This window comes from Acanthopagrus latus, chromosome 2 (assembly GCF_904848185.1).
Source record: "Acanthopagrus latus isolate v.2019 chromosome 2, fAcaLat1.1, whole genome shotgun sequence".
NCBI lineage: Eukaryota > Metazoa > Chordata > Actinopteri > Spariformes > Sparidae > Acanthopagrus > Acanthopagrus latus.
This window is the reverse complement of record NC_051040.1, coordinates 31,235,777-31,260,270: the sequence shown is the minus strand read 5'-3', so window position 1 is coordinate 31,260,270 and position 24,494 is coordinate 31,235,777. Positions and strand designations below refer to the sequence as shown.

Below are 24,494 nucleotides of genomic sequence, written 5' to 3'. Positions count from 1 at the left end.
AACTGAAAATGTGATCCCCCAGGGTTTACCCAGCCAACTGGAAGGTGTAATACTCCTGTGGAAAGTGATGGTACTCAGCCATAATCTTGGAAGAGCTCGATTGCTCTCCCACGCAGCTCACCAGTCAGTGGCTTGTCCCACGTATCATTAGTCAATGCTCTGGCCTCTTAAAAGGCCCTCCTGACAAGAATGACGCCCTTCTGTTTCAGGGGCATCACCAGACCAAGTGGGTCATAAAGCCCAGCAACCTGGCTCAGTAACATACGAGGGGTAAGGGGATCTGGTGTTTTCTCCTCTATGTCCTCCATGGTGAGGTCGAGCTCAGTGTGTATCTTTTTCTTCCTTGCGGAGAAATTAATGGCCACCATGAGGAAAAGTTTGTCCTCCCCCACGTGGTAACCCACTCCCAGGGCCTTGTTGTCCTCGTCGCGTAACTGGTTGGGTAACATAATAGTCTCCGTTTTGATGGGGCCTCCCACTTTGGCCAGACCGCACCCACGGCTTTTGGGGGTCATTGTGGAACACTAGAATGTCGTCCACGTAGGCAATTTCCTCGATGACACGTCTTTCTTCCACTTTGTCAGCGAATTGCGGCAGGTGGGCAGTCTCTCTCATGGCCACCTGGGCGATACAACCAGCCGCCTTATCGCCCATATTCACCCGTACCACAGCGTAGTCTTCGATGTCATCCGCCGGAGAGTCCCTCCACAGGAAGCGATGGACATGCACCTCCTGATCCTCCAACCCCACCGAGTTGTACAGTTTGGACACATCTCCAATTGCCACATGCTCCCTGTCCCTGAAACGGAGCAGGACTGCCCGGATAGGGTTCAAGACATCCGGGCCCTTCAGAAGGATGCCATTCAGGCTAACACCCCTGAATTCCTGGCTGCTGTCCCAGACTAGTCTCACCGGAGTGGAAACAGAGTATGGGTTGGGTGCCGTCAGGTGGTTCACCCACCACACAGCACCGTTCCAACTGTCCATCACAGCCCTGGAAAGCTTGATTGTGGCCCCCCTGGCTACCATGTCATGCACCTGCCTCGCGCAAGCCTCCTTCCACTCCGGATCCTTCTCGAGGCACTTCTCCGATTTCAGAAATGCCGCCTTGACAGCTTCGCGGTTGTTCGGCAGGGTAGCAGGGTTCTATTTCCAGGGGTACCTGGCATCCCAGTGGGGCCTGTCGCTGTGTTTGTCACTTAACTTGAAGGTCAGACCTCCCCTGATGAGCTCTTACTCCCTCAGCGAGTGACATCTCTTTCCTCCCAGGGGCGCACTTTCCACACTGACATCCACCGCACATAGGGTCACAGGCGGCCCCAATGCTGTCCCACTGCAGCCACTTGACGATCTCTGCATTGCATGCAGCTGTGGTTCTGACCTCGACTCTCCTGGACGCCGCCCTCATGGAGCATGCAAAGTGGATCGATGAGTGGCTCGCAGTCACCTCAATGTACTCAAAAAGGTCCCGATGCACGCCACTGATGGTTTTTCTGAGTGGACCATTCCATAACACCAGATCGCCACGCCTCATCATCTGCTGGGGGGCAAGGCGACCTTCACAGGTACTGATAAGTAACTCAACCTTTTCCGGGCGGGTCAACTCCCCCGGTTTGATAACACCTGGGAAGAATTTCTCCAGGCGCTTCAAGTCCACTGCATGGTCCACTCTGGCAATCTCCTCCAGTCCATGGCAGAACTCATGGAGCCGCCATGTCCCCTTTTTTGTGGTTACTTTTATGCTCACAGAATACCTCTGTCTCAGTCCTAGCCTCCATACCACCTACACCTTATACGACCAGTGTGATAGGTTCACCTGCCAACCCAAGCCTCTCTGCTGCTTGGTGAGTGATATAGTTGGTATCGGAGGCTAGATCAATTAGCGCTCAGACCCAGTCTCCTCTCTTGGTCGTGACCTCCACCAACATCATGAGGACCGGGTGCTCCTTAGGTCCACTCTCGTGCACCAGATCTTTGCCAGCACATGCTCTTGAAGACACCTTATTTGTGCAGGCCTTACGAACAGCCTCCAGCTGCTCTAGGGTCAGACCTAGATTAGCAAACACAGCCTCTTGTTCTTCAGTCGGACCACGGGGTTCTCTCCTGTTTTCCCCCTTGGCCTCCGCCTTAGCAGTGTCCTTTTTGGAGGGTGATTTGAGGCACAGGAAGAAGTGATCTGGAGGGGCGTCGCCCTTTTTACATTCGTCTTTGCGACACAGAAAGTTTTCGTTGCATGGGCTTTCCCTCCCATGGAGATCCAGGCATTTGGGGCAGGCTTTTATCTTTTTTACTTGAGCCCTCTGCTCCGTAGGGTTGGCCTTCTTAAAGGCATTACAGCGGTATAAACGCCCAGCATGCCCCTCTTCGCCACACATACTGCAAGGATCCCGCGATGATTCTTCTCCCACCTCACTTGCCGTGGCCTTGGTAAATGAACGCCTCTCTGGTTTTCGGTCACCTGGTCTTTCCTTGTTACAGGGGGATCGGTTCACCCGCTCTGGCAGAGTTCGGTCGCCTGGTGATCTGTAACTGCTCCAGTTGCACCAGAACCTTCTTCTGATCCCTCAGGAATTGCCATAGTTTGTCGAACCGGTTACGTGGGTTGACGTCGCTGGCCGCGTCACACCGATCAACTGTAATGCCTCCCTGGGTTGGTAAAGCTGGTAAATCCTGTAGCTCCAGTACGATGTTGTCTGCTATTTGCGACATGTCCCCATGACAGTCCTCCAAAACCCAGAAGACTTTCTCCGCAGTACGGCAATGTGACAGCCTGAGTTCACATTTACTGCATCAACGATGCTGTCCAGCAGGTGGAAGAGCCTACATTCCGGGGAGCCCGTGGGTTCAGCTAATACCTGAAGGGTCCCCCAGTTACTCTTCCGTCGCCAATAGCTTCTCCTGTCTCCAGAGAATTTTGGTAGGCTTGGGGGTGCAAGCGCAATCTGGGGTCTGATTAACGCCTGAGAGGTGGCAGACAAGCTTGGTCCTGCCTCAACACTACCAGCACAGTGTGCGCTCCTCGCCGCTGCCGCGGTGTGCTAGAGAAGCTGGGGTTAAAAAGTTGGGCTTGTGGACCACCGTAGTGGATGCCTTTGTGGTGGTGCTTGGGAAGACACCGACGGGGGGCCCATGCCTTGTGCTCCCTCAGGACAGTCCACATTGTCATCCAGAGCACTGCCAGTCACAGTAGCGGTCGTGTCAGTGGCTGGGCCTGCACCTGCACTTTGCACCCCATCAGCCTGTGCCGTGCCACTGTCCCCACCGCCTTGACCATCATCTCCGCCGTCGACGTCCCCCTCGTCCTTTTCGCCGCTTGCCAGGACACCAAGGTTGCCATGCACCGCCCTTTTGCTTTGGAAAATGTAGTTAGTCAGTGCAACTATAGTCATTTTTCTCTTCTCCTTGTAGTCTTTGAGGCAGGCCCACATGTCATCCACCTCTTTTTCCAGGACGTAGTGGTCCCAGCTCCGCACAAACTCCTCCAGTACTTTGACTCTGCTCTCTGATGATGCATGCACCAAATCATACTGCTCATGGGTCAAGTGGCCCGACTGGAGCGCTTCAGCCTGACCAAACACGTCTTCGAGGTCCATCATCTGACTGCCAAATTGACTCAATACATAGCGGGATCACAATGCCATTTTTACCTTCATCTCTGTGTCATAATACTTTTTTTTGCAATCATGCAGCCTTTTCTTCACATCAGCTACATCCATATCGTGCTCACTTGCGCCCACCTCCTCCATAACAGCAATGTAATCAAAACTGCTGTTACAGATTTCTTCATAACTGTCCTTGAGTGCCCTCAGTTCAAGTTTGAGATCATGTTCATTTAAAAGGTCCATGTTAAATTCAATGGCATTTGCCTTTCTATTAAAAACCCCTTGTGCATAGGAACGTTTTTTCTTTAATTCTCCACAGTCCGCCATGGAGACTTTTATTGTGCCTCTCTTTCGCTGTTTTGATGACGTACTTCCGGTCCTTGGACCAAGATGGCAGCGACCCACTTCCGTTAGCTTAGCGGCTTGCTAACGTGCTAACACGGCGAATTCGCGGCGATTGGCTTATCCTATGCCGTCGCACTAAACAGTCACCATGAAAGTCACTCAAGCACAGTCACAGACCAAGCAATACCCTTAGCTGAGGGCCTTATTTGAATCCGAGGCGCTGTTGATCGGCCGGGACGCTCCGCCGAGTCTCGTCCGCTTGCTATCCTCCTGCAGTTCGTTGTAGCTGACACTCTCCGCTTCTCTGTCACAGGGCTGGCTTAGTGTTGATTACTGTACGGTTTTATTAAACTAACTACCTTAATCTAATAACTCCCACCGTAAAGGGTGTTGTTAACTGATGAAACAGTGTCACACTCTGACAACCGATCACTGTCTTTCACATGTTTATTTAGCATAAGCATTCCTATCCAACACATGCTATGCTCGCTAACACCTGTACAGTATCATGCCTTTAGCCAGGTAATGACACAAAATAAAACAAAACCACAATATTAATGACACGGACATATTTCCACTGTATAATCAACATACATGAGCATATATAGTATTCAACATAGGTTGTAATCACACTATACACATTTCTTAACTCACCAGCTCAGCTTCACCAGTCAAAACAATGGCATGCATGAAAAAGAAGATCCGGCAGGTTAAACATCCACCCCAAATAACCTGCAGGGTGAATTACTACCACAAGAGGTCACTATGAAAACAAAATGTGGGATAACTTCACACATATTGACCTATTTCACATATATAGTATCAGTCAAAAGTTTGGAACACACATTCTCTTTCAATGTTTTTTTCTTTATTTTTATTATTTTCAACATTGTAGATTAATATTAAAGACATCAAAACTATGAATGAAGATTTATGGAATTATGTAGTAAACAAAAAAGTGTTAAACAAACCAGAATATGTTTTATATTTTAGATTCTTCAAAGTAGCCACCTTTTGCTTTAATGACAGCTTTGTACACTGTTGGTATTCTCTCAGTCAGCCTCATGAGGTAGTCACCTGGAATGTTTTTTTTAACAGGTGTGTCTTGTCAATAGTTAATTGGTGTTATTTCTTGCTTTCTTAATGCATTTGAGACCATCAGTTGTGTTGTGCAGAGATAGTGTTGGTACTCAACGGAGCCATGCGGTGAACAACCCAGAGGTTGTGGTGGAGGGAGGACCAGCAGAGCAGCGATGGACAGCCCACAGAGGATCGAGTACGTCTGCTTATAAGTTAGTGTTGCTATGCTAGCAGCCGATCATTGAGGCTAACAGCTGATCAGCGGAGAAAAGTGAGTCTACAGAGCCAATTCTTCAGGTGTGCAGGCTTCAAAGGTAGTAGCAGAGCTTCAGAGCTTGTAAAGACAACTTGGCATTCCTCTTTAAACAGAAAACAGCTGCTTTGTTCACATGTGACACATATAAGATTATTCTGCCTCTCACAGACAGCACGTCAGGCTAATGTCCAAACAACCCAGGGTAGCAATGCCATGTGTGAACACTGCTATATGGAGACATAGCTATCATGGCGTCCATTTTCAGGGTTTCAACTCCATCAGCTGTCGCCATTGTTGAACAGTCATTTTTAACTGTTGTTTCACCTCTTGAGCTATCCAAAAGTATTTTCGTTTGTAGCCTTCTCAAGTTCAGTCTTTCTTTTCTTGCTCTGTATGGCAGTGTTGTAGCAGACTTTTAACACACATTTAATAGTTAAGATTTACAATTAAATTTAACATTCATATTTAAATTAACATTTATAATCAAATTAACATTTAGATTTAACATTAACATATTTTTACAAGAGAAGTAAATATCACAAAGTTCACAAATATTGCTGTAAATCTGGTCAAAGTAACATTAAAAAGTTTGCATAAGTTTTTTGTATGTGGTTTGTTGCTAAATGTGGTGAAAATTTGCTGTTTATTTTAGCATGCACAAATTTACAATTGCATGGATTAAAGCATGACAAAAAAAAATCTTTTGACTGAAATGTTTTTTCGAGCTATAGTCAAGTCATATTCCCAATTTGTAATTTGTGAAACATGTTACAGGGCGCGTTACTTGACATGTGCTAAACAAAAAAAACAAGACAAGATTTGCAGCATCACCCCACACCATGTTCGCTAATGCAGACATAACCCTAACCCAAGTTTAAATATTTGACCAGCAGTGTTTTACAGGAGCATGATCTAAACAGCTATTCTGTTCACACTTAAAATGTTTTTCTGTCTTTTCAGTGTAATCTTCAATCTATGAAATCAAACTGTGCCCTTTTTTGCCAAGCTTCTCTCAAGTTTTACTCTTTCAACGAATCAACGATCTACAGAACTTTTCAGTACGCTATTTTTCTACTTCTTCCTCTTCTTCGTCTTCTCCTCATCATCATTATCATTAATTATTATTATTAATAACACTATTGTTTAAAGTGAGCCTCTTATTGTTTAACAGAAAAATGCATCATACAAACTGCAATTTTTGCAGCCTTGTCAGTCTGATGGAGAGTTATCACCTTTCCGTCATCACTCTCTGAGGTTTTACATTCATTCTATATGTTATAATACAAGAGCATTTGAGCATTGAGCAACAATCAGGCTACATTCATGATTTTGTACAGTCAAACTAACCCAAAAATTCTTATTGATCATTACAACATTTCAGGGCATTGCTGTAACCATGGTAACTGACGGCGCCAGAGGGGAGGGAGAGATGCTGAATGAAGCCGTTAACACATGTACACTCCAGACAAAGTCCAGATTATTGTTGTTCCTTCACACATGCAGCACACAACAGGAGACTCTCCGTGTCAGGCGAGTTCTCACGTGTTGACTAAACTCAAAAACTAATTGATAACGTAGCAGCATGATGAGTCCTTGCTAGCTCAGCAGCTAAACTTTAGCGCCGCTCCGTGTTTAGACCCCGCCCTGTGTGGGTCACTACACTGTCATTGGTCAGGCGCACACATGCTGTTACGACACCATTGGCTGTAGAGTGTGACAATCTGTCAATAAAAATCAGTCTACACTTGTTCTCCTCCGACCTACATTGAGCTCATAAATCGCCTCTGTGAAGTCTGAATGATGGAAATCTGTTGTAGCGACGGAGAACTTTAATCCATGCAATTGGTGCCCCATATTGGCTGTTGTTTCTTCCTGTATTTTATTATGATTTGGCAAATACATCAGTAAATCATGTGCATAATAGACCATGTCTGTTGTGTCAAAAAATAAGAGTGTCAGCTTGTGATACTTTTGTTGTCCTTACTTTGGTAATTTCAGTATATGTCCGAGGCTCAGTTCCATCACAGACAACCAAGATCGTAGAACAGATCAGGGGTGAGCCCCCACATGCAGGTCTGTCCAGTCACGTGTAGACAATGAGATGTGACTTATTTTGGCCCATTAGGAGACAATGCTGTGATAGTACAGGTGTGTTCAGGGCCATTTGTGGCTGAAACATCTCAGTCAATTTTACATAAAAGAAAACTAGTTTGCATAAAAATGTGTTTTTTTCTATTTTGTGGCATACAGTAGCATGACATTTTTAATGAGGTGTGAGCAGGATATAAGATGTCCAGGAACCAAAACAAAAACGATATGTAGACAAACCCTAACATTTTGTGTTACGCTTTATTCTAACAGCTCATCAAGGCATTATTTAGATTTTTTGCCTCCTGTCAGTTTCATAGATTTCAGGGTACTGGTTTTGTTTTTTGTTGCTTGGCTACATTTCGTAGTTTCGAGAAATAAAGTTCGGGAGGCAAGATGCATCTTCATTCAATGCTGCAGGAAATTCCCTGATTACATTATAGCACAAATGTTGCAGCAATGTTAAAGTGAGTGGGCTGTGGTGTCTGCATCTGTTTTACTCAATTGCAGGTTCACTAATTGCTGATATATCTGTAATGTGGCTTCATGCCCAGAATCTGGGGTCTGTGATCAGACAAATGTTTTTGAGGAAAACCACGATTTACAGAACACGTTTTTTATAAACTTAAATGTATAAACTTCAGTTTTTATGACAAGTACAGATATTGACACATTTTACTTTTGTTGATTATTTCTATCAGCAACTTCATGTCAATATTTGTTTGTTTGGATCCAGTAGTGAGGAGTAAGCAGGAGTAAATGTGAGATCAAGAGGAAAGTAAGTAAAAGTTAAAACTATGTCTTACAAATTATGGTTAATTGTAAACATTTTTTGTTCATTTATTGGTCACTTAAAGATAATAATTAAATGAACAGCACTGACACATGTTGACATGATTTCAGTCAAAGCACATGTGATACAGTCTTACACCAGCAACAAGGGGAACACATCCTTCATACATCATAGTGTTTTGGTACCATGGTAACTATAAAAAAGTTACTGGAGTCCACAAGCTAAAAACAATTAGGAGTCTGTCAATTTGGCTTGTTTAGAAAATATTTATTTCATGTAATGTACACTGTACAAAGGCACCAAAGCATGTGAGATGCATCGAGATCTCATCCTTCACAATCACATTTTGTAGAACATTTCCTTTTGATGTCTGAAGTTGCAACATGATTTTTTTTTAAAACTATGGAGATAACACAGTGATGCTCTCCATGTCAGCAGCCTTTAAAGGGAAAATACTCCAAATACAAATTAATGTATTTCTACAACATTAAGACTTCTTCCTAATCTCCTAACTTTATTTGCAAATTGACATTCATTGTCATACAAATTGAACATGATACATCCATTTCTGCTTTGCATAATGATTCAGGCAATGATTTTTCAATATAAATGCATTAATCTACAAAGCACTTAGCAGGCAGTATAATTCTATCTGTCACCAAACCATATGTTATTTTATGCAGGTCTGTCTAATGTTAGATAGCTCACTCTAAAACATGGATGTCTTCGTTCCAAAAGGTTTCTAATGATTTGCCATAACAGCTTAACACTTGCATGTGAATTGAAAAATAAAGGGGTAAAATTACAAGGTTACAAGGTAGATTTATTGTCATTTTTTACATCACAAGGGTAACTTGTAATGAAAACTGCATGTGAAATGAGAAATGGATTGATAGTTTATCAAGTGATTTGTTAAATTTAAAGCTGATTTGATAAAAAAAAGAAAAAAGTTGTGATACGATGAAATCGAAATACTCACGAATCAATTATGAAAGTGATACACTATCAGATTATTTGAAAAAACAATTGACATCTTACTTCAAACATGATTTCTCTGATAATCAACTGGGCAACTATTTTCATTCACAGCACCCAACTAACATTTATCATGTATGGGTAACATTTTTCGTCAGGCCTCCCTAAAAAGATAAAGCCCGCTCAATGAACTACGTAAAATTCATTATGGAGCCCAATGCTTTTCTTGCCGTACTCTGCCTATGATATGTTGACTTAATTGGTTAAGTTAAAGGAGGAGTATGCTGGTTTAACAGGTAGCTTATGTACATCTCTGTTTGTAAAAAAACAGCTGATACAAAGACTTATGTAGTGTAGTTTCCCTGATAAATATCCTGCTGGGCCTGGTGTTGCTCCACTGTGGATTATTCTACCTCTGGAAATGCTTCAGACCTGGAGTATACCTTCTCAGTTAGGCAGAGTGACCAGGATATACAGTAAGTCAGCAGTGGAAGCTGCTGCTAGGCTGCCCCACTCCAAGGAGTTTTTAACACTCAGTTATGTCTGTTATTTATCCAAGCTTGGTGTTTTTTCAAGTACAGACACACAGCTGCAACGGCCATAGAAGTCCATGTGGAAATTTACTGGGTAACCATGGATGTTTTTTTCAACAGAATCATCCAATTCCCATTTTTCTTGCCCTGAGATACAGGTCTTAAAAGAAAAGCAGTGGGATCCATAATGAGTGTTGAGTGGTTCACTGAATGGGTGTTTGCTGCAAATTATACATGTGTTGTGAATGATGAATGGCATCCAAGTTGATTATCAGGGAAATACTGTAAAATGTCAGTAGGGTTTATTAAATCAAGTGACAGTTTATCACTATTTTTCAATTCACATGCATTTTATCACTTCATTATTGATCTATAAGCATTTTAATCACTTACATTGTTGTCAAATGCTTTTTAATACTCCACCCTTGAGAACACATTCCTTAAATGATGAATTACATTTTTTAGTGTTGTGAATGATGATTATAAGATGGGATGAATTATTAAACATGACTCTGTTTTCATCATATCACAACTTTTTAATCAATCACCTTTACAGATTGATCATCTATCAATCCATGTTTCATTTTCTTGCATTTTTATCAGCTCCATTTTTATCATTTAATTTTTGTTACTTCCAACCCTCATAGATTACAATCATCTGACTGACTGACTGGTTGTTGTGATTATCAGCTCCCATTGATACAGTGTAATCTTCAGTTTGGATGCTAGTCCACAAACATCAGAAGAGAAAATCATTGATCAGCAACATGAATGTCCCTTAGTAGACATGAAAGAAGAGTAATTCCATTTTGCTCATTCCTCACTGGCACTTTCTGCTCTTTCAGCACTTTCAATATACCTGCCATCCCTACTAATTCCATATTCATTTTTACAGGGCTGGTACTAAGGCATGTCAACTTAATATTACTTTCTGTGCCAAAAATAACTCTTATCAAGTGGAAAATATTCACTTCTGTTTCATAGAAACATTAAAATCAACTGGTGTACTGCGTTGTTGAACTATGTTAATTTGATAATTGAATGCCATTAAATCCACAACAGGTTTAGAGCTACAACATTTATTCAGGAGCAGTTCCTCATCAGAAAAAAAAACTACAAAGGTCGACTGTTTGGGGTATGACAGTTTTCTTGGAGAAAAAGCGTTTCTAACTGAATAAGCAAAGCTAGCTTTGTTAAAGGCCATTTTTTGACAGTATGGTAGGGCAAGAGAGGAATTATAGTCACTCCTTGTACCATTAAACAAGACAAGCACATGTTACTAAAAGATACACATTCTAGCATGTAGCCCTGTTGTCGTGGAAATGCGGAACCCTGCCGTGCTGGGCTGACTTGCCGAACCAAACCGAATCAAACCAGCACATGTGTATGGAAAATTCCTACATGTTCATTGTCTCTATATTTTTAGTGGCATTTTGCAGATAAGGGTTATTGCTTGCCTACCAAAGGTGTTATGAAGCCAAAACAGTGAGATAAAAGATGCTTTTCAGAGTGGGTGACAAATCAATTTTGGTCCATTACTATGAATTCCCACTTTTATATTATGTTATATTGTACATAGTCATTTGATGAGGTGTAATAAACAAAACAGTTATTACTGGATATTAATTTAAGAGGAATTAAAATTGACTGCACCAACAGCGTTGTACTTAATATTTTCAAATATAGTTTGATCATACTCATCATACCAACACACCTGGACATATAAATGTCCAGGTGCAAATGCCCACTGGTATACTAGCCAGTGGCCTAGCCAGTGGGCTAGTATACCGCAGTTGCTGCCCTAGTGACAGAGGGAGGAGCTGAGGGTTTTTGCATCAGCCCTTATGTTTGATATAGATTTTAATTTAAATTGATTTAATTTGGTAAATCGAAATTTATGTTTAAAGAAGTACCTCAAGACAAAAATATCTGACCAATTGTTACCCTCCCCAGTAATCCCTCAGAAACTCCCTATGAGATCTTCCCTTCAGCATCCTTACTCCATCCTGTCACTGCCATCACCATTGATCTGCACAACACAGTCCTTGTTCAATGGCTCCTTTGAGTGAGCTGTATCAAAATGCTGGGTGCTCACCATGTATCTCCCACGAGCATCCAGCCCTAAGGCAGGGACAAAGCGACGGTCAAACTGGATTTCTTGGCGCAGGTATGAGGTCCTCTTCTGGCAGGAATCACCAGTTCCCTCCTGTAAAGCAGACAGGAAGACCACCAACTCAAAGTGGTTGGACATGCCCTCACACAGGGCAGGATAGAGAGGGCTCCGGCGGTCCAGGGGGTGGTAAAAGGTGAGTGGGAAGATGAAAAAAGGACAGGGCTGCTGGCCCAGATGATCTAAGTGGAAGTCCAGAGAGGTCTGGTACAGGGCCTGACCATCATGCTCCTCGTAGAGCACAGCACTCACCTTTACGTCTACCAGTGGTCGTTGCAGCAGGTTTGTGGCTCGTAACATGAGGCATGTCTGGCCCTGATGTTGGCCAACAACTGCCTGGGGGCTGAATTGGATGGCTCCTGCACGCTTCTGGGGGCGTGCAATCTTGGCTACGAATGCACCTGAAGGTTAAGACAATGAGACTTCAGTGTGGTATGACAAGGAGATGCTTGGCCTTATTAAAATAACATTTCTGTTTCAGGCTGCTTTGCAATCAAAACTGCAGTGAAGGAAATCTGGTTCAGAGAATCACAGAGGATGTTAAACCACTGAATGATCTAGATGCATTAGATGGTTAGGCATCAATAAAATAGAGTAATGCTAAAAAGTGAGGAGTTAGAACAGTCCGTTCAAAATCTAGTGGTATTTGTGTTTTTGTTGTCTACTTCATGCCTCTACACAACATGTTCCTGCAGGTCTAAATGGTTTAGTGTTGGACCAGAGTCTGGATGAAATCCAGTTGATAATTGGATTCTCTAATGGGTCCAAGGTGGGATTCAAGTGGACTCTTTCCTTGGGTAAGCTGTTGGCTAAAGGGCCAGTATGGCAACAACCCCCACCACCATCGTATTCATGGCTTCTGTCATTTATTATGCTATTAAATATGCTTGTTAGTTATTTATCAATTTATTTATGAAACAGTTGAGTACAAAACATCAGATAGGTTTCATAATGGTTTAGAATAAGGGATGATCTGCCATACAAAAAGCACAGTTGTTAATTGTAAAAAGTTAAAAGTTTTATAAAACATTCTTATCTGAACAAAAACTAAAGAATCAGATCTATGAAAGTACAATTATAATCAATGACTGTGTCGACATGGTCTTATAAATGTAATACCAAAGGTTGCCCAGCAGATGTCACATTTTGTCTCCATCAAAATCTTTGAAACAATGCACTTCTGTATTTTCAGCACAATTGCTTCATAGATGTTAAGGGCCCATAAACCATTCTCACTTTCCAATCAAATACTTTTAAGGATGGACTTTAAGGCTACAAACAACCCATGATGCAATATTCTTTCATGTAATAGACTCAGCAGGAAGACATGTATTAAGTGATTATCATTCAATCTTCAAATATTGTAAGATCTGCCCTCTGAGGTTGGGATAGGTTGAGGTTGAGGTTGATAGGATTTGGACCATCATATTGTTTGGTGACAGACTGTTTCTCTTTCTATATTCAAGTTAAGGGAAGTTTATGCATCACAAGGATGGGCCTAAGATATGTCGAAGTAGAAACACAAAAGTTGATGGAGAAACAGACTTTAACACACAAATGCCTGTTGTGACTAAATATCATATCCCTGAATATTAAACAACAATAATAACTTCTTCTATTTAGCAAATACAGTAATTAGCTTAAAGCTCCCAGTGTGTCAATTCAAGACTATAATCTCAGACTTAACAACGTACATGGGAAGAAGGCTATAAGAATTTCGGAGTTGTACCTGTGATGAATGCCTCCAGCATGAGCCCCAGCAGCATCTGCACAGCCAGCAGTGCTATAGCACTTGGACAGTCCCCACTGGGGAACATAGTGCCATAACCGATTGTCAACTGTGTCTCCAGTGAGAAGGAAAAGGCAGCTGTGAAGCTGGTTATGTGCTTCACACAAACCACATGCCCCTGTGGCGGGGCATCATGATCCTGCACAGCCAGGTCTCCATTGAGGTGGGCTAGCAAGTACCACAGGCAGGCAAACAGCAGCCAGTGGGCCAGGAAGGAGGCACAGAAGGCCAATAGCACCCATCTCCAGCGCAGACCAACCAACAGTCCCCAAAGATCCTGCAGAGCCAGCAACCAGGCTCTGCCTGAGGCCCCGGGCCATGAGCTTGAAGGGCACAGAGGTGGACGAAGGGCACAGTGTCCGTCTTTGGTGACCAGGCGTTGGCGAGGTGGAGAGGACAAGAGAGGGGAGGATGAAGCCTTGCCTCCTAGAACACTGCTGTTGGATTTTGTTGTCATGGTTGCAGGTGGATCTCAGGCAGGGTAAGTTGAATTTGAGGATGATCCTGAAACATATAATAAAATACCCCCATAAGTAATCAGTTTCAATATCAATTGAAGTGTGACCAGTATAGAGGTATGTACATCTGACATTTTCCTCTCTAGCCTAGCCCAGGACTGAAAGGGAAGAAATGTCTTGCCTAGCAAAGTGAAACTCCAAGCAACTCCAAAGCTTTCAAATTGCTGTATCGAAAAGCAATGTAATTTGAGTATTAGCTGTGGTCAATTGTTGTTGGTCAACAATGTTACCTGCTGAAATCAGAAGAAGAAATCAGTCTTCAATGACTTCAGGAGGATATCAAGTCATTACATGTCAAATGGCTAAATGCTAGTTAAAGTCATTCAGATTAACGATTTGAAACCAGTCATGTGACTTGAGTCCACATGTATGCACTTTGAATCGTGCTGCAACACCAAAAGGACTGACTTTTAGCCTGCTTCAAGATATTTCATCTTATTTCTGTTTTGGTGGATCTTAGTAAGAGGTTTCTTTGAGATACGATGTGGCAAAAACAAGATGAAATTGATATCTATTTTTACATTTTAGTCTGGGTAAAACACTACAATTATCAGTTTTTAGTGTTCCTTTAAATGTCAAGCTTTAGTTGTATGTACAGGATCACCATTTATGCAATTTAAACACATGTCCTATATGTTTATATAAGAACTCTAAACATCAGTTTTATATGAATGTAGTCCTGACTGGCAGACAGCTAGAGTCCTGTCCCTGTCAGAGTTTCTATTTCTATGTCAATATTGTTGCCGGGAGATTAGAGCAGGTCCCAGCTGGGAATCTGTCTGAGGAACACAGCAACATGCAGAGTAGGAATGCGTCTTTCATCGGCAGGGAGCTTTAAACTTATTGCACTGCATGGCTCTCTACTCGTCTTATTCACCAATTACAATATACATTTACTGTATTGTTACAAATACATTTGTTATGCTCTGACAAACTTTTTTTATGCATTTTCTGTGAATTTTGCATAGCTTTCAAATACAAAAAGCAGAGACTGTGAGGGATTCAAACTTTGAAGTGTTACCAGTGTTAGGGTATGAGGAGGGAACAACATTTTTAAATGCAGTTCGATAACATCATACAGTAGCATAGTTTGGAAAGTATACTCACCATTTTTCAAATGCCTGTTTCTTTTCTAAATCAAGTCTCAACCAGTGTTAACCCTAAAACCATTACTGAAAACATATAAAAACTTTATAACAAGTTACTGAAGTATTTCTCATTAAATAAGGACAGCATAATAAACACAAGACCTCATTCTGTGAATCTAACATCAACCAACAGAGAACTTGTGTGTTTGTCTTAATGCTAAGGCTAGGGGAAACAGCAGCCTGATAAAAGTCAGCAAGGTTGTCACATGAGAGCCATGTGCTGGCTGAGGCTTCATTGTTCTGGATCTTAGCCTGTTGGAGCTGTCATTGGATCAGTCAGTCCTGTCACCACAGCTGTTTTAGAGTATTAGAGTATTAGAATTGGTGTCAGGACATGATTGGCCTAGCTTTGCATGAAGACTTGAAGCATGAGGAACTAGCTAGCCTGCTCATATGTACATACAGTATATGTGTGTGTAAGTGTTTGTCTTATGATTGGTAATTTCCCAGTTTTGTTGGCCCCATTTGGTATACTATTTTAAACTTGTTCAAATGTATGCAACCTGAACTCTACCCAGGTAGAGGTGGAGAGAGCTTGCAGCATATGGCTAGTTAGCAGGACCCCTGAGATAGCTGATTAGCTCAGGGCAACAGAGTTGTGTCTCCCTATGTTTTTTTTCTTGTGATTTACTACAATTGATAGTTGTGCACATTGTGCTTCTCTCTGATTGTTCACAAGAGAGAACTTTCATTGATAACGAGATGGTGCAGGTTGTACTTTTACAAACTAGAATACTCTATACAACGGCTCTGATGAAAGTTACCCCATTACACGTCAATACACACATAAAACATCAACTTTAAAATAAAAAGCTCTCTAGCATTTTCATGAAACTGTGATTAAACACTGTTAAACCACAGCCAATGATGACAGAGCCATAGTACGGTTGACCGTTTACTGTCACTGTTCTTTATTAACATGCTGGTGAAAAAGCATTGCCTTTATGATGTTTTAAGAGGATGGAAGTGGATTACATTTATGCACATGTCTGCCAAGAAGAACTAAACAGGAAGTGACCTAACAGGATGATTTCTTCAGATGATGCAAATATCAAAATAAAGCATTTTTAAAAACAGATTTACTTTTATGATAGTTATTAACATATAATTTTGAAGAAGAATATGTTACAAAGACATATTTGCAGTTCGTTATAATGAAAGAAATACCCTGAATGCAACACACAGATCCTTTTTTCCAACAGAAACAAATTTAATTTGGAGGGCATTAATTGATATAACTGTGAATTTATCAAAGGGATAAATTACAGAGGCCATATTATACTCATTTGATTTATATGTATTTAGGGGTCTGCTAGATTACGTCTACCTGCTTAACGTTGGTAAAACATATGCATACAATTTACCGACTGTCTGTAATACTCTATTTTAATCCAGTTCTACTGGACGACCCTCTCCTGAAAAGCCCATTCATTTCTGATTTGTCAGCTCAAACAGGTCTAAACTAGCAATGCCTGCTGTCTCTCCAGTCAGCTAGACTGGTGTTTTTAGCTGCAGTTCTACCAAGAATATCACCACAAGATCCACTTCTAAACCAAAAGCTTCATCACTACATTTGTAAGTGAAGGAATCTGATCATTATAAGCCGAGGCCTCAATGCCCAGCAGGCCACTTAAGTTGCAGCTTTGCGATAGTCTGTGGTTGCCAATTAAAGTTACAGAGAATTAGCAAGCAAATCCTGTAGTGCAACCATTTCTTATACTCTTTTCTTCAGGGTGTGCCAATCAAGTCAATTTACGTACAGCAGCAACAGACACACAAATAATCCTGAGGCTACCAGAACAAAACCACCTTTGTATAACAACAAAGCTAACAAAATCACCATGATAAATCACCATGACAGAGGCCGGTGCAACCAGATCTACTACAAGTGCTTCAAGAATCAAGGTGAGTTAATAAAGAAAAAATGAGAGGGCCAGGCTTTCCTGTTTTTTTGTGTGACAAACTGTGTGTGTGTGTGTGTGTCTGGTCATAGAATCTTAGAGGTCCATGTACAGAGAATCAAATGTAACAAGTGATGCAAAAGTGGAAAAATGTTTTAGAGCTCCCCCAAATCGTCTCAAAGTTGGCTTTCATGGGAGCTCGTGTTTCTGCTGAGTCTAGTGGGTGTATCAAACAAGTCCTATTAAACTGTGCCCAGAAAAGTCACCAGCTGTTATCAGTCAGAATCATTCAGAAGTAAAGAGGCCATGCCACAAAGAAAATGTGATTCTCGCAACTTTCTACATCATCAAAATTGGATATTCAATTTTCAGAAGACCTATAGTAAATTCATTATCGAACCAAACTTCATGAATGTTTTTTGTGAGAAAGTAGTAGGTCCTCCACCCATTCTATCATAGAAAAGAGTTAGTTGGATGTGAAGACTGCCATGATATATTCTGTCCTGTATGTAAAGGAGTATGCAGACTTTTAACCATGACTGTATTCCTCCAGCTGCAGGTTGTATTTGGTGTGGCTGTCACCTGCAAAATTTTTCTGATGATTATGCTTTTGATGGCTACATCTACATAGATGATGACTGACCCCTAACCCTAACCCAACAGAACATAGATGGCTTTGTCAGTGATGTTATCAGAGCCATTTGATTTTAACTATATGTAAAGCCAAGAAGATTATATTGCTTTTAGAAAGAAATGGGATGTTGATATCCTTGTGTTGATTAAGGATTAGGCCATTGAGGTGGTTTTCTCTTCTCTTCCTTGTGCACTGAAGAACAATAGTGCCATATTTAAAAATGTCCTGTCCAAGCTATTTTTCCACAGGAAACTAAGGTCTTATGATGTCAGCAGGTCAATTCTACATGTGTTTTGTCAGGGTGTTGTAGTTAGTCTCTGGTTTTACGCTGTTCACGGGGGGTGGGGCTTAGAGCTTAGAGGAAAGGAATAAGATCAATAAACTGATCAAAAAGGCAAGATCCATTATTGGCATGACCTGTGAAATGCTTGATGCAGTTCTCGACGTGTGTGACAGGTTTGTTATGCTGTTCTGGGATGTTGATGTTTTGGGCTGTGACCAAACTTAAATTTTTGGGACTAGCCATGTTGAATATGTCTTACATTACACATGTTTGATCACAAATGCGTTAAGAGTGGCTTGTGAAAATGTGTGCAAAAATACTTCCTGTTATGTGAGGTTATGGCACCAAGACAGTTTTTTCTAGATGTAGGTGCAATTGGTATGTGCACAGAGTTTCATGCATGTGTGTCATATTAGCCTCAGGGGTTTTTGTAAGAAGTATAGAAAAATGTCATTTTCCTGTTGCAACAGAATATTAGCATGTCAATGTCTTCAAGTGGAACTCTTATCAAACATGGAACGTTTGTGGCAGATTTGACTATGTACAGTGGAGTTATAACAATTTCCTTTTTTATTACACTACATTAGCCTTCCCTGTGCCTCCACAGCCATGCCCTTAAACTAAAATGTATAACCTTGATGATGATACAGTATCATCAAGGTCTCATGCTTTTCCCCATCATGTTTGAAGCAGATCTGTTCATCCAGCAAGTGAGTACATCACTCCTTAAAATATTTAATTTCCTGCTGCCCACATTGGGCGCTATGACTGTAACAGGATATTGACAGATGTATGTGTTCGGGCCAGGACTCCAACCAAAGGTACAAAACTTGGTGAAGTTTCAACCATACAGAGTGGATTTACAGCAATGTCTTGTTTCCCAGAGAACAACTGATATTTGCTGACCCACCACAGCCAACAGCTGGACCACCACATACAACAAAAACAAAAAACTTTGACAACTTTAAATTGTTTGGAATGCCTTGATAAAACTTTAAATTGCATCCCGACAACTTTGCTAATCCAAATTATCAATATATTAACTGAATTTGTAAGTGACAGGGTAGTTACAAGGACACAGATCACTCTGTAGTGTGTGTGCTTGTTATTGTACCTTAATGCTTTTAAAACCAGACAATATCACACAATGTTCATACATTCCAGTTGTGGTTAGCAAGTGTTTGTTTACACATTAAGTCTTTGCAGGGTTCATATAATGGAAGCGTGTGAATACTACTGCTTAAATAATGTTTGTTTGACTGAGTTTAGTGAGTTATATTTCAACTCATTATGAACCAAGTCTATAAATGATTGATCAGAAAAAGAATGTTTTCTCGAGTACTGTGCATAAGTTTAAGTCTCAATCGTGGGATCCTTGGAGGGAATGCTCTTTTGCTGTGTCTTTCTTTACTTTTACATATGGACATTGATACTTGACTTTGCGTTACTGTGAAGGCAGACTCACTTTTATTTTAGTAAATATTTGAATCCATATCTTCTACTAGAGACTGTGTGGTGACTACTTGTAAAGACATTTAACAGTTGTTTTCCTTTTCCTGTAAGTTGCTTGGGATGTATGTTACATTTAGTTTAACTAAGCTACTAACATACAAGTTAAGAGAGCAAGTTAGTGGAAATGTTTCTTTATCCAAAACTCGGAGGGGTGCAGAAGGGTTTATGTAACACACTGCAGCTGTACACTTCTATTCTTCGTTGCTTCCACTTTATACCTAATATAATTGTCTGTAATAGGAAGACTAGTGTTTGATTGTCTAAATCATCTAAATGTCACTGTATCCATGTTTGTTATCTGCAACCTGGATAACTCACAGTCACTTTAATTTGCTGGGCTGTACGAATGGTTTTAGCTGGTAAAAAAGGAATCACATATGAAACTATTTATTTGCTGTATTTATCGTAGTTTAGCAGCGCAGACCATGTATGTCATCCAGCAAATACTGTTTTGTATAATGGATGCTACACATTGAATAACAAAATAAGATGCTTAAAAGATCACTAACACTCATCAGATCACAGTTGATCACTCATACACTGTCCTGGTATCAGGGCCTTGGCTCTGCCCAGCACCACAAGCTGGAGTGTGTACTCACCTAGAGCGGCAGTTATGGCTTAACAAGAGCCCTCTGACCTTATCTCCCGGGCAAAGGAGCCTAGGCAATTGGAAAGAGTGCCACTAGTTCCTTGAAGGACAGGGTGTAAAATCCCCAAGGTCCCGGGCAAAAACTGTTAGTGTCACCCCAGAAAGGCTTTCTCAGTGTGGGAGCCAGACTGAGCGCAGTGCACTCTGCTCCTCCGTTCTGCAGCCTCCAGCTTGGGGCGAGGATGATTCAATTGGTCACATTACTCTGCATGGAGCCTATTAGTGTTCCCGGAAGACAGAAGACAGAGGGGAGGGGGGAAAAGAACAACACCTTGTCACAGTTCATTCAAAGAGCTGCTTGTTGCTAGTCGGTGTCCCGCAGCTACTGCTGTGAGAAATGGGGTTTGCTGATAACGTTTGCATCTCTGTGCATAAAAATGTGAACATGTGCATTTGCCTGCATCCCAGTGTGTTTCCTCCATATCATTTTCTTCTTTATTTATGGCTTTTCTGAACTGATCTGTACTGTCAAATAACAACACATATAATACACTTTTTGGGAGAAATTACAGAATAAATTGTGTAGCTTTTTTCCAGACTTTTTTTCAGACAGATTTTTTTTCAAATATTTCTTTTGGCACCTCCGCTGGAATTATATTTCACATTAAACATCAGTGAGTTTAAACTATGCATAACTGCACAACAAGGTTGAAAATACGTAGAACTGATTTTAATCTTCCCACGAACCTCATTAATAAACAACTGATACATTACTCAATCACTATGTGAATAATTAACATGCAAAGGAGTCACAGAGCTTATTTACTGGTGACTAAACACTGTTTTTTTTACCCTCAGCAGCAGGGCAAAAATGCTGGCAGTTTGTCCAAAGCAGGATTGACATCAAATCTATTAGGATAATGATGGTTCTCAAGGATATTTTGGGCTATTTTTTGTAATTTTGGTCACTTTACCTATTAGTAGTGATAACACTGGGTTACGCAGGACCACATTTTTCATTCTCTATTCTGAAATTATTCAGTGTCTGTACTTTTCTTTTCATTTTTTGTTAACAATTATGTTTGAAAATGATGTGTATCCACACTATTTTCAGGTTGCTCATGTCTACAAATTGAAAATGGTCAGAATGACAGAAAAATGGCTAGATCTTTCAGCTTGCAAATAACAGCTGGTGAGGAATGTTACAAGGTTCACACACACTTCTGCCTCCTGAATGTCCCTGACATTAGGGTTTATAGGACAAACAAGGCCTTGTTACTCAAATTGTTATCCCCTCTATTCAGTTTCCACTTCCCTCCATCCACAAGATCTATTCACTCTGAGGAACATTTCAACACTGATCATAGGTAAGAACATGCTGTAAACTAGCAGAGGACCACACCACAGAGAGAAGATAGATTTTGAAATTTAGTCAGTTATGAATTAAAGTACTCCCATTTCCTGTTTATCATAGACTTGTGACATATTTGAAGATGATGATCATATCAAATCAAAACAAGTTGGCATTAAGTCAGAGTGGATCATTATTGTGTTGCAGTGGGACATTTATGTGAGTGAAAGCCCCTCCATGGGTCTGACTGGTACCAGTGGTGGTGGCAGATGACAGTGTCATGTGAGGCCTTGCTGGTTTGCAGTAGCTTTGCCTTCATTCTCTCTCATTAGTCTGAGGAGTGAGAGATGGTCATTCACCTACTGCTGGGACATGTGTTGCCCTTCACTTTTCCGTTCCACTCTCTCATGCCTACATAAGAGTTTTAGACCTGGGGATGAGAGGGAAAAAAATGAGAGGAGGAAGTTTTTTTCATTATGCAAAAAGTTAAAAGTCAAAACATAATTTTGTGAACAAAGTCAAAATGTCGAGAATAAAGTAAACTCTTTTGGTCTCTCAAATCCAGTTAGGGGAGAGACCTGGGAGTGACTGACAGCTAAGCAATTTGCCGTCTCTACCGTTACTACATCCTTTCCATTTCAGCTTGCATTAACATGGCTTCCTCGTCCATGCTTGTGTTGTTTTTCCTGACGAACACAAAACGTTTTTGGCACAATCTCTTTAGAGTCCTAATACTGATAACTACATTGTGTTTATGAGCTAAAAGAAAAATAATTTCTGTCACTAAGGCCAATTCTGGAGTACAGTTTCACCAGTTCATCTTCATAAGGCATTTTGTTGAGACAGTCATATGAGCTGTTTGATGTAGTTTCAAACATAATCTTGAAATGTCAACTTTATTCTCGACATTTTGACTATATTCATGAAATTGTAGTGTAACTTTATTCTCATCATTTCGACTCTTTTTTTGACATAAATAATGAAAATAAAATGCCCTCTCTGGTGTGTAGTTTTTCTCCAAGGGCGCAACTTAGAGGGTTGAAAGAGCTTTATGCACATGAGACTACTATTTCAGTGTGGTGTAACCCTAACCTTCTGGTCCATCAACCTACACAAATTTCATTCACACCTATTCAGTGTAGCATGTCTACATTTTTACGGTGAATTAATCATTTTGCATTTGTTGACTTTTTTTGGTCATCTGGGAGTAGTAAAACAAAGTATATTCATGTGCAAATACACCACAGCAATTGCCAAGGCTTAGACCTCATCACTTCCCACAGAAAACACTTAATTAAGGATTAAGGAAGAATAGATGCTTTCCTTGTCAAAGTCAGCTGTTGGATACTGGGGCAGTGCCAGGACTGGATGAAGTTCACAGTAGTCCACAATGTTACTGGTGGGGCCATTGCTGTGAGACCGAGGAAACTGTCTCTGGGTGCTCTTCTTTACCCAAGAAGCAGTGAAACAGCATTGATGGCCACAGGTTCCTTTCTTAACCTCATGGGCACCCATACAGTGTTGTTGCAGATGTCAGGGCCTCTAACCAGCATATCATTGAGTTAGATCACGTCTAGATTCGAAGATGAAGTAGATCCACTCTGGCTTCTTCAGGTGGTAAACTGCTAAAAATTGTAGATACATGGATACTTGACCTTCATGCAATGGAGGGTTGGACTGCTGGGATTGAGATGGAAAATGGAATGATGATCTAGCGATGACTGTCTACACGTTTTCAGCCTGTATAGAAATGCATCACATTGCAGATTCAAGTTGTTGAAGAGCTGTCACCAAGAATCTGTTGCTGTGCTTCTCAAGTATAGCATAGATTCTCATATCATCGGCACTTATCAGAGAAAACACTGACGAGACATATCTTCAATCATGCTCATGCACTGACTACTTCTCCACATACCACAGTACACCTAGAGGTAACATCTTGGGAAGCATCCTTGTCGTCCTCCCTGCTGTCTATAAAAAGGGAAGGAAAGACTTATTTTCCTAGGTGGGGCCAAACTCTCTTCTGTCCGATAGTGCTTGAGAAGTGAGGAAGTTGAAGCTGGGATCAGTACATACCTAAACTGTTTCCACAAATTGCAAAAAAAAAAAAAAAAAAAAAAGTGAGAGAGAGAGAGAGAGAAAAAGGAGGACATCTGATTTTGAGGTCATGCTTGAATTTTGAACCAAGTGACATCAATTTTTCCTTGAGATTTCACAACAACTTCTCGACGAAGGAATGGATGTAAGAGTCTCACAGCCTGCGAGAAGTGGAAGCAAATATTTTGCTTATATTGGTGGGAGCATGAGAAAGAACCAGAAAAACAGAAAAAAAACAGTTTCTAACCTACTCTCTGAAGTATGATCTGTCACTTTCTGGAGGCATTTTTTCATCAGAAGTCATACGACATTGACATAGTTTGGTTTCAGTAGATTTCTCCATGCATTTCCCACTTCAGTAACAGCTGTCAACAAGGTATGGCCCCAAAGCAAGGTTTAGTGATGTCATGACCCTTGTCATGGATTACACTCCTCCTGCAGAGCCTTTCTTCACTGCCCAAGGGCAACAGACAACGGACAGGCTGAATGGCAGGCTGCCCCTCCACAGGCACATGGGTTTGTACAGAAAGCCGATCTCTGTGCATACACTCTTTCTGTCGGCTCTCTCTAGCCCAATCACAACTGTGAGCCGAAGGAGTCAGTGTGTTGAAATGGGAAAAGTGCATTTGACAATCTACTCACGACTGGTAGCAACACAGAAACACCAGTGCACTTGTTTCTTTATTTATTAGATTTTCCCTTTCAAGCAAAAGATGGACCAAAACAATAAAAAAAAGGTTTCTACATTTTTTGTTTGCTAGATTGGATAACTGAATGTACATATGATACATGGACTGTCAACCCATCATCAGTTTATCCAACCAAAGTGT

General features: G+C 41.2%; 1 protein-coding gene across 2 annotated transcripts; it reads right to left on the bottom strand.

Moving 5' to 3' along the window:
* Positions 1–8,410: 8,410 nt before the first annotated feature.
* On the bottom strand, positions 8,411–20,443 carry kcnj13 (potassium inwardly rectifying channel subfamily J member 13). 2 transcript variants are annotated; one of them, XM_037073677.1, is made up of 4 exons: positions 20,227–20,443; positions 13,572–14,135; positions 12,095–12,243; positions 8,411–11,878 (listed from the first exon to the last, which is right to left on the bottom strand). In XM_037073677.1, the coding sequence occupies exons 2-4, from the start codon at positions 14,086–14,088 to the stop codon at positions 11,669–11,671; spliced, it is 876 nt and encodes a 291-aa protein (XP_036929572.1). In that variant the 5' UTR covers positions 14,089–14,135; positions 20,227–20,443; the 3' UTR covers positions 8,411–11,668. The 2 variants fall into 2 exon arrangements, with proteins under 2 accessions (XP_036929572.1, XP_036929568.1); XM_037073673.1 differs by having other exon boundaries at positions 8,411–12,243.
* Between the last annotated feature and the right edge of the window lie 4,051 nt (positions 20,444–24,494).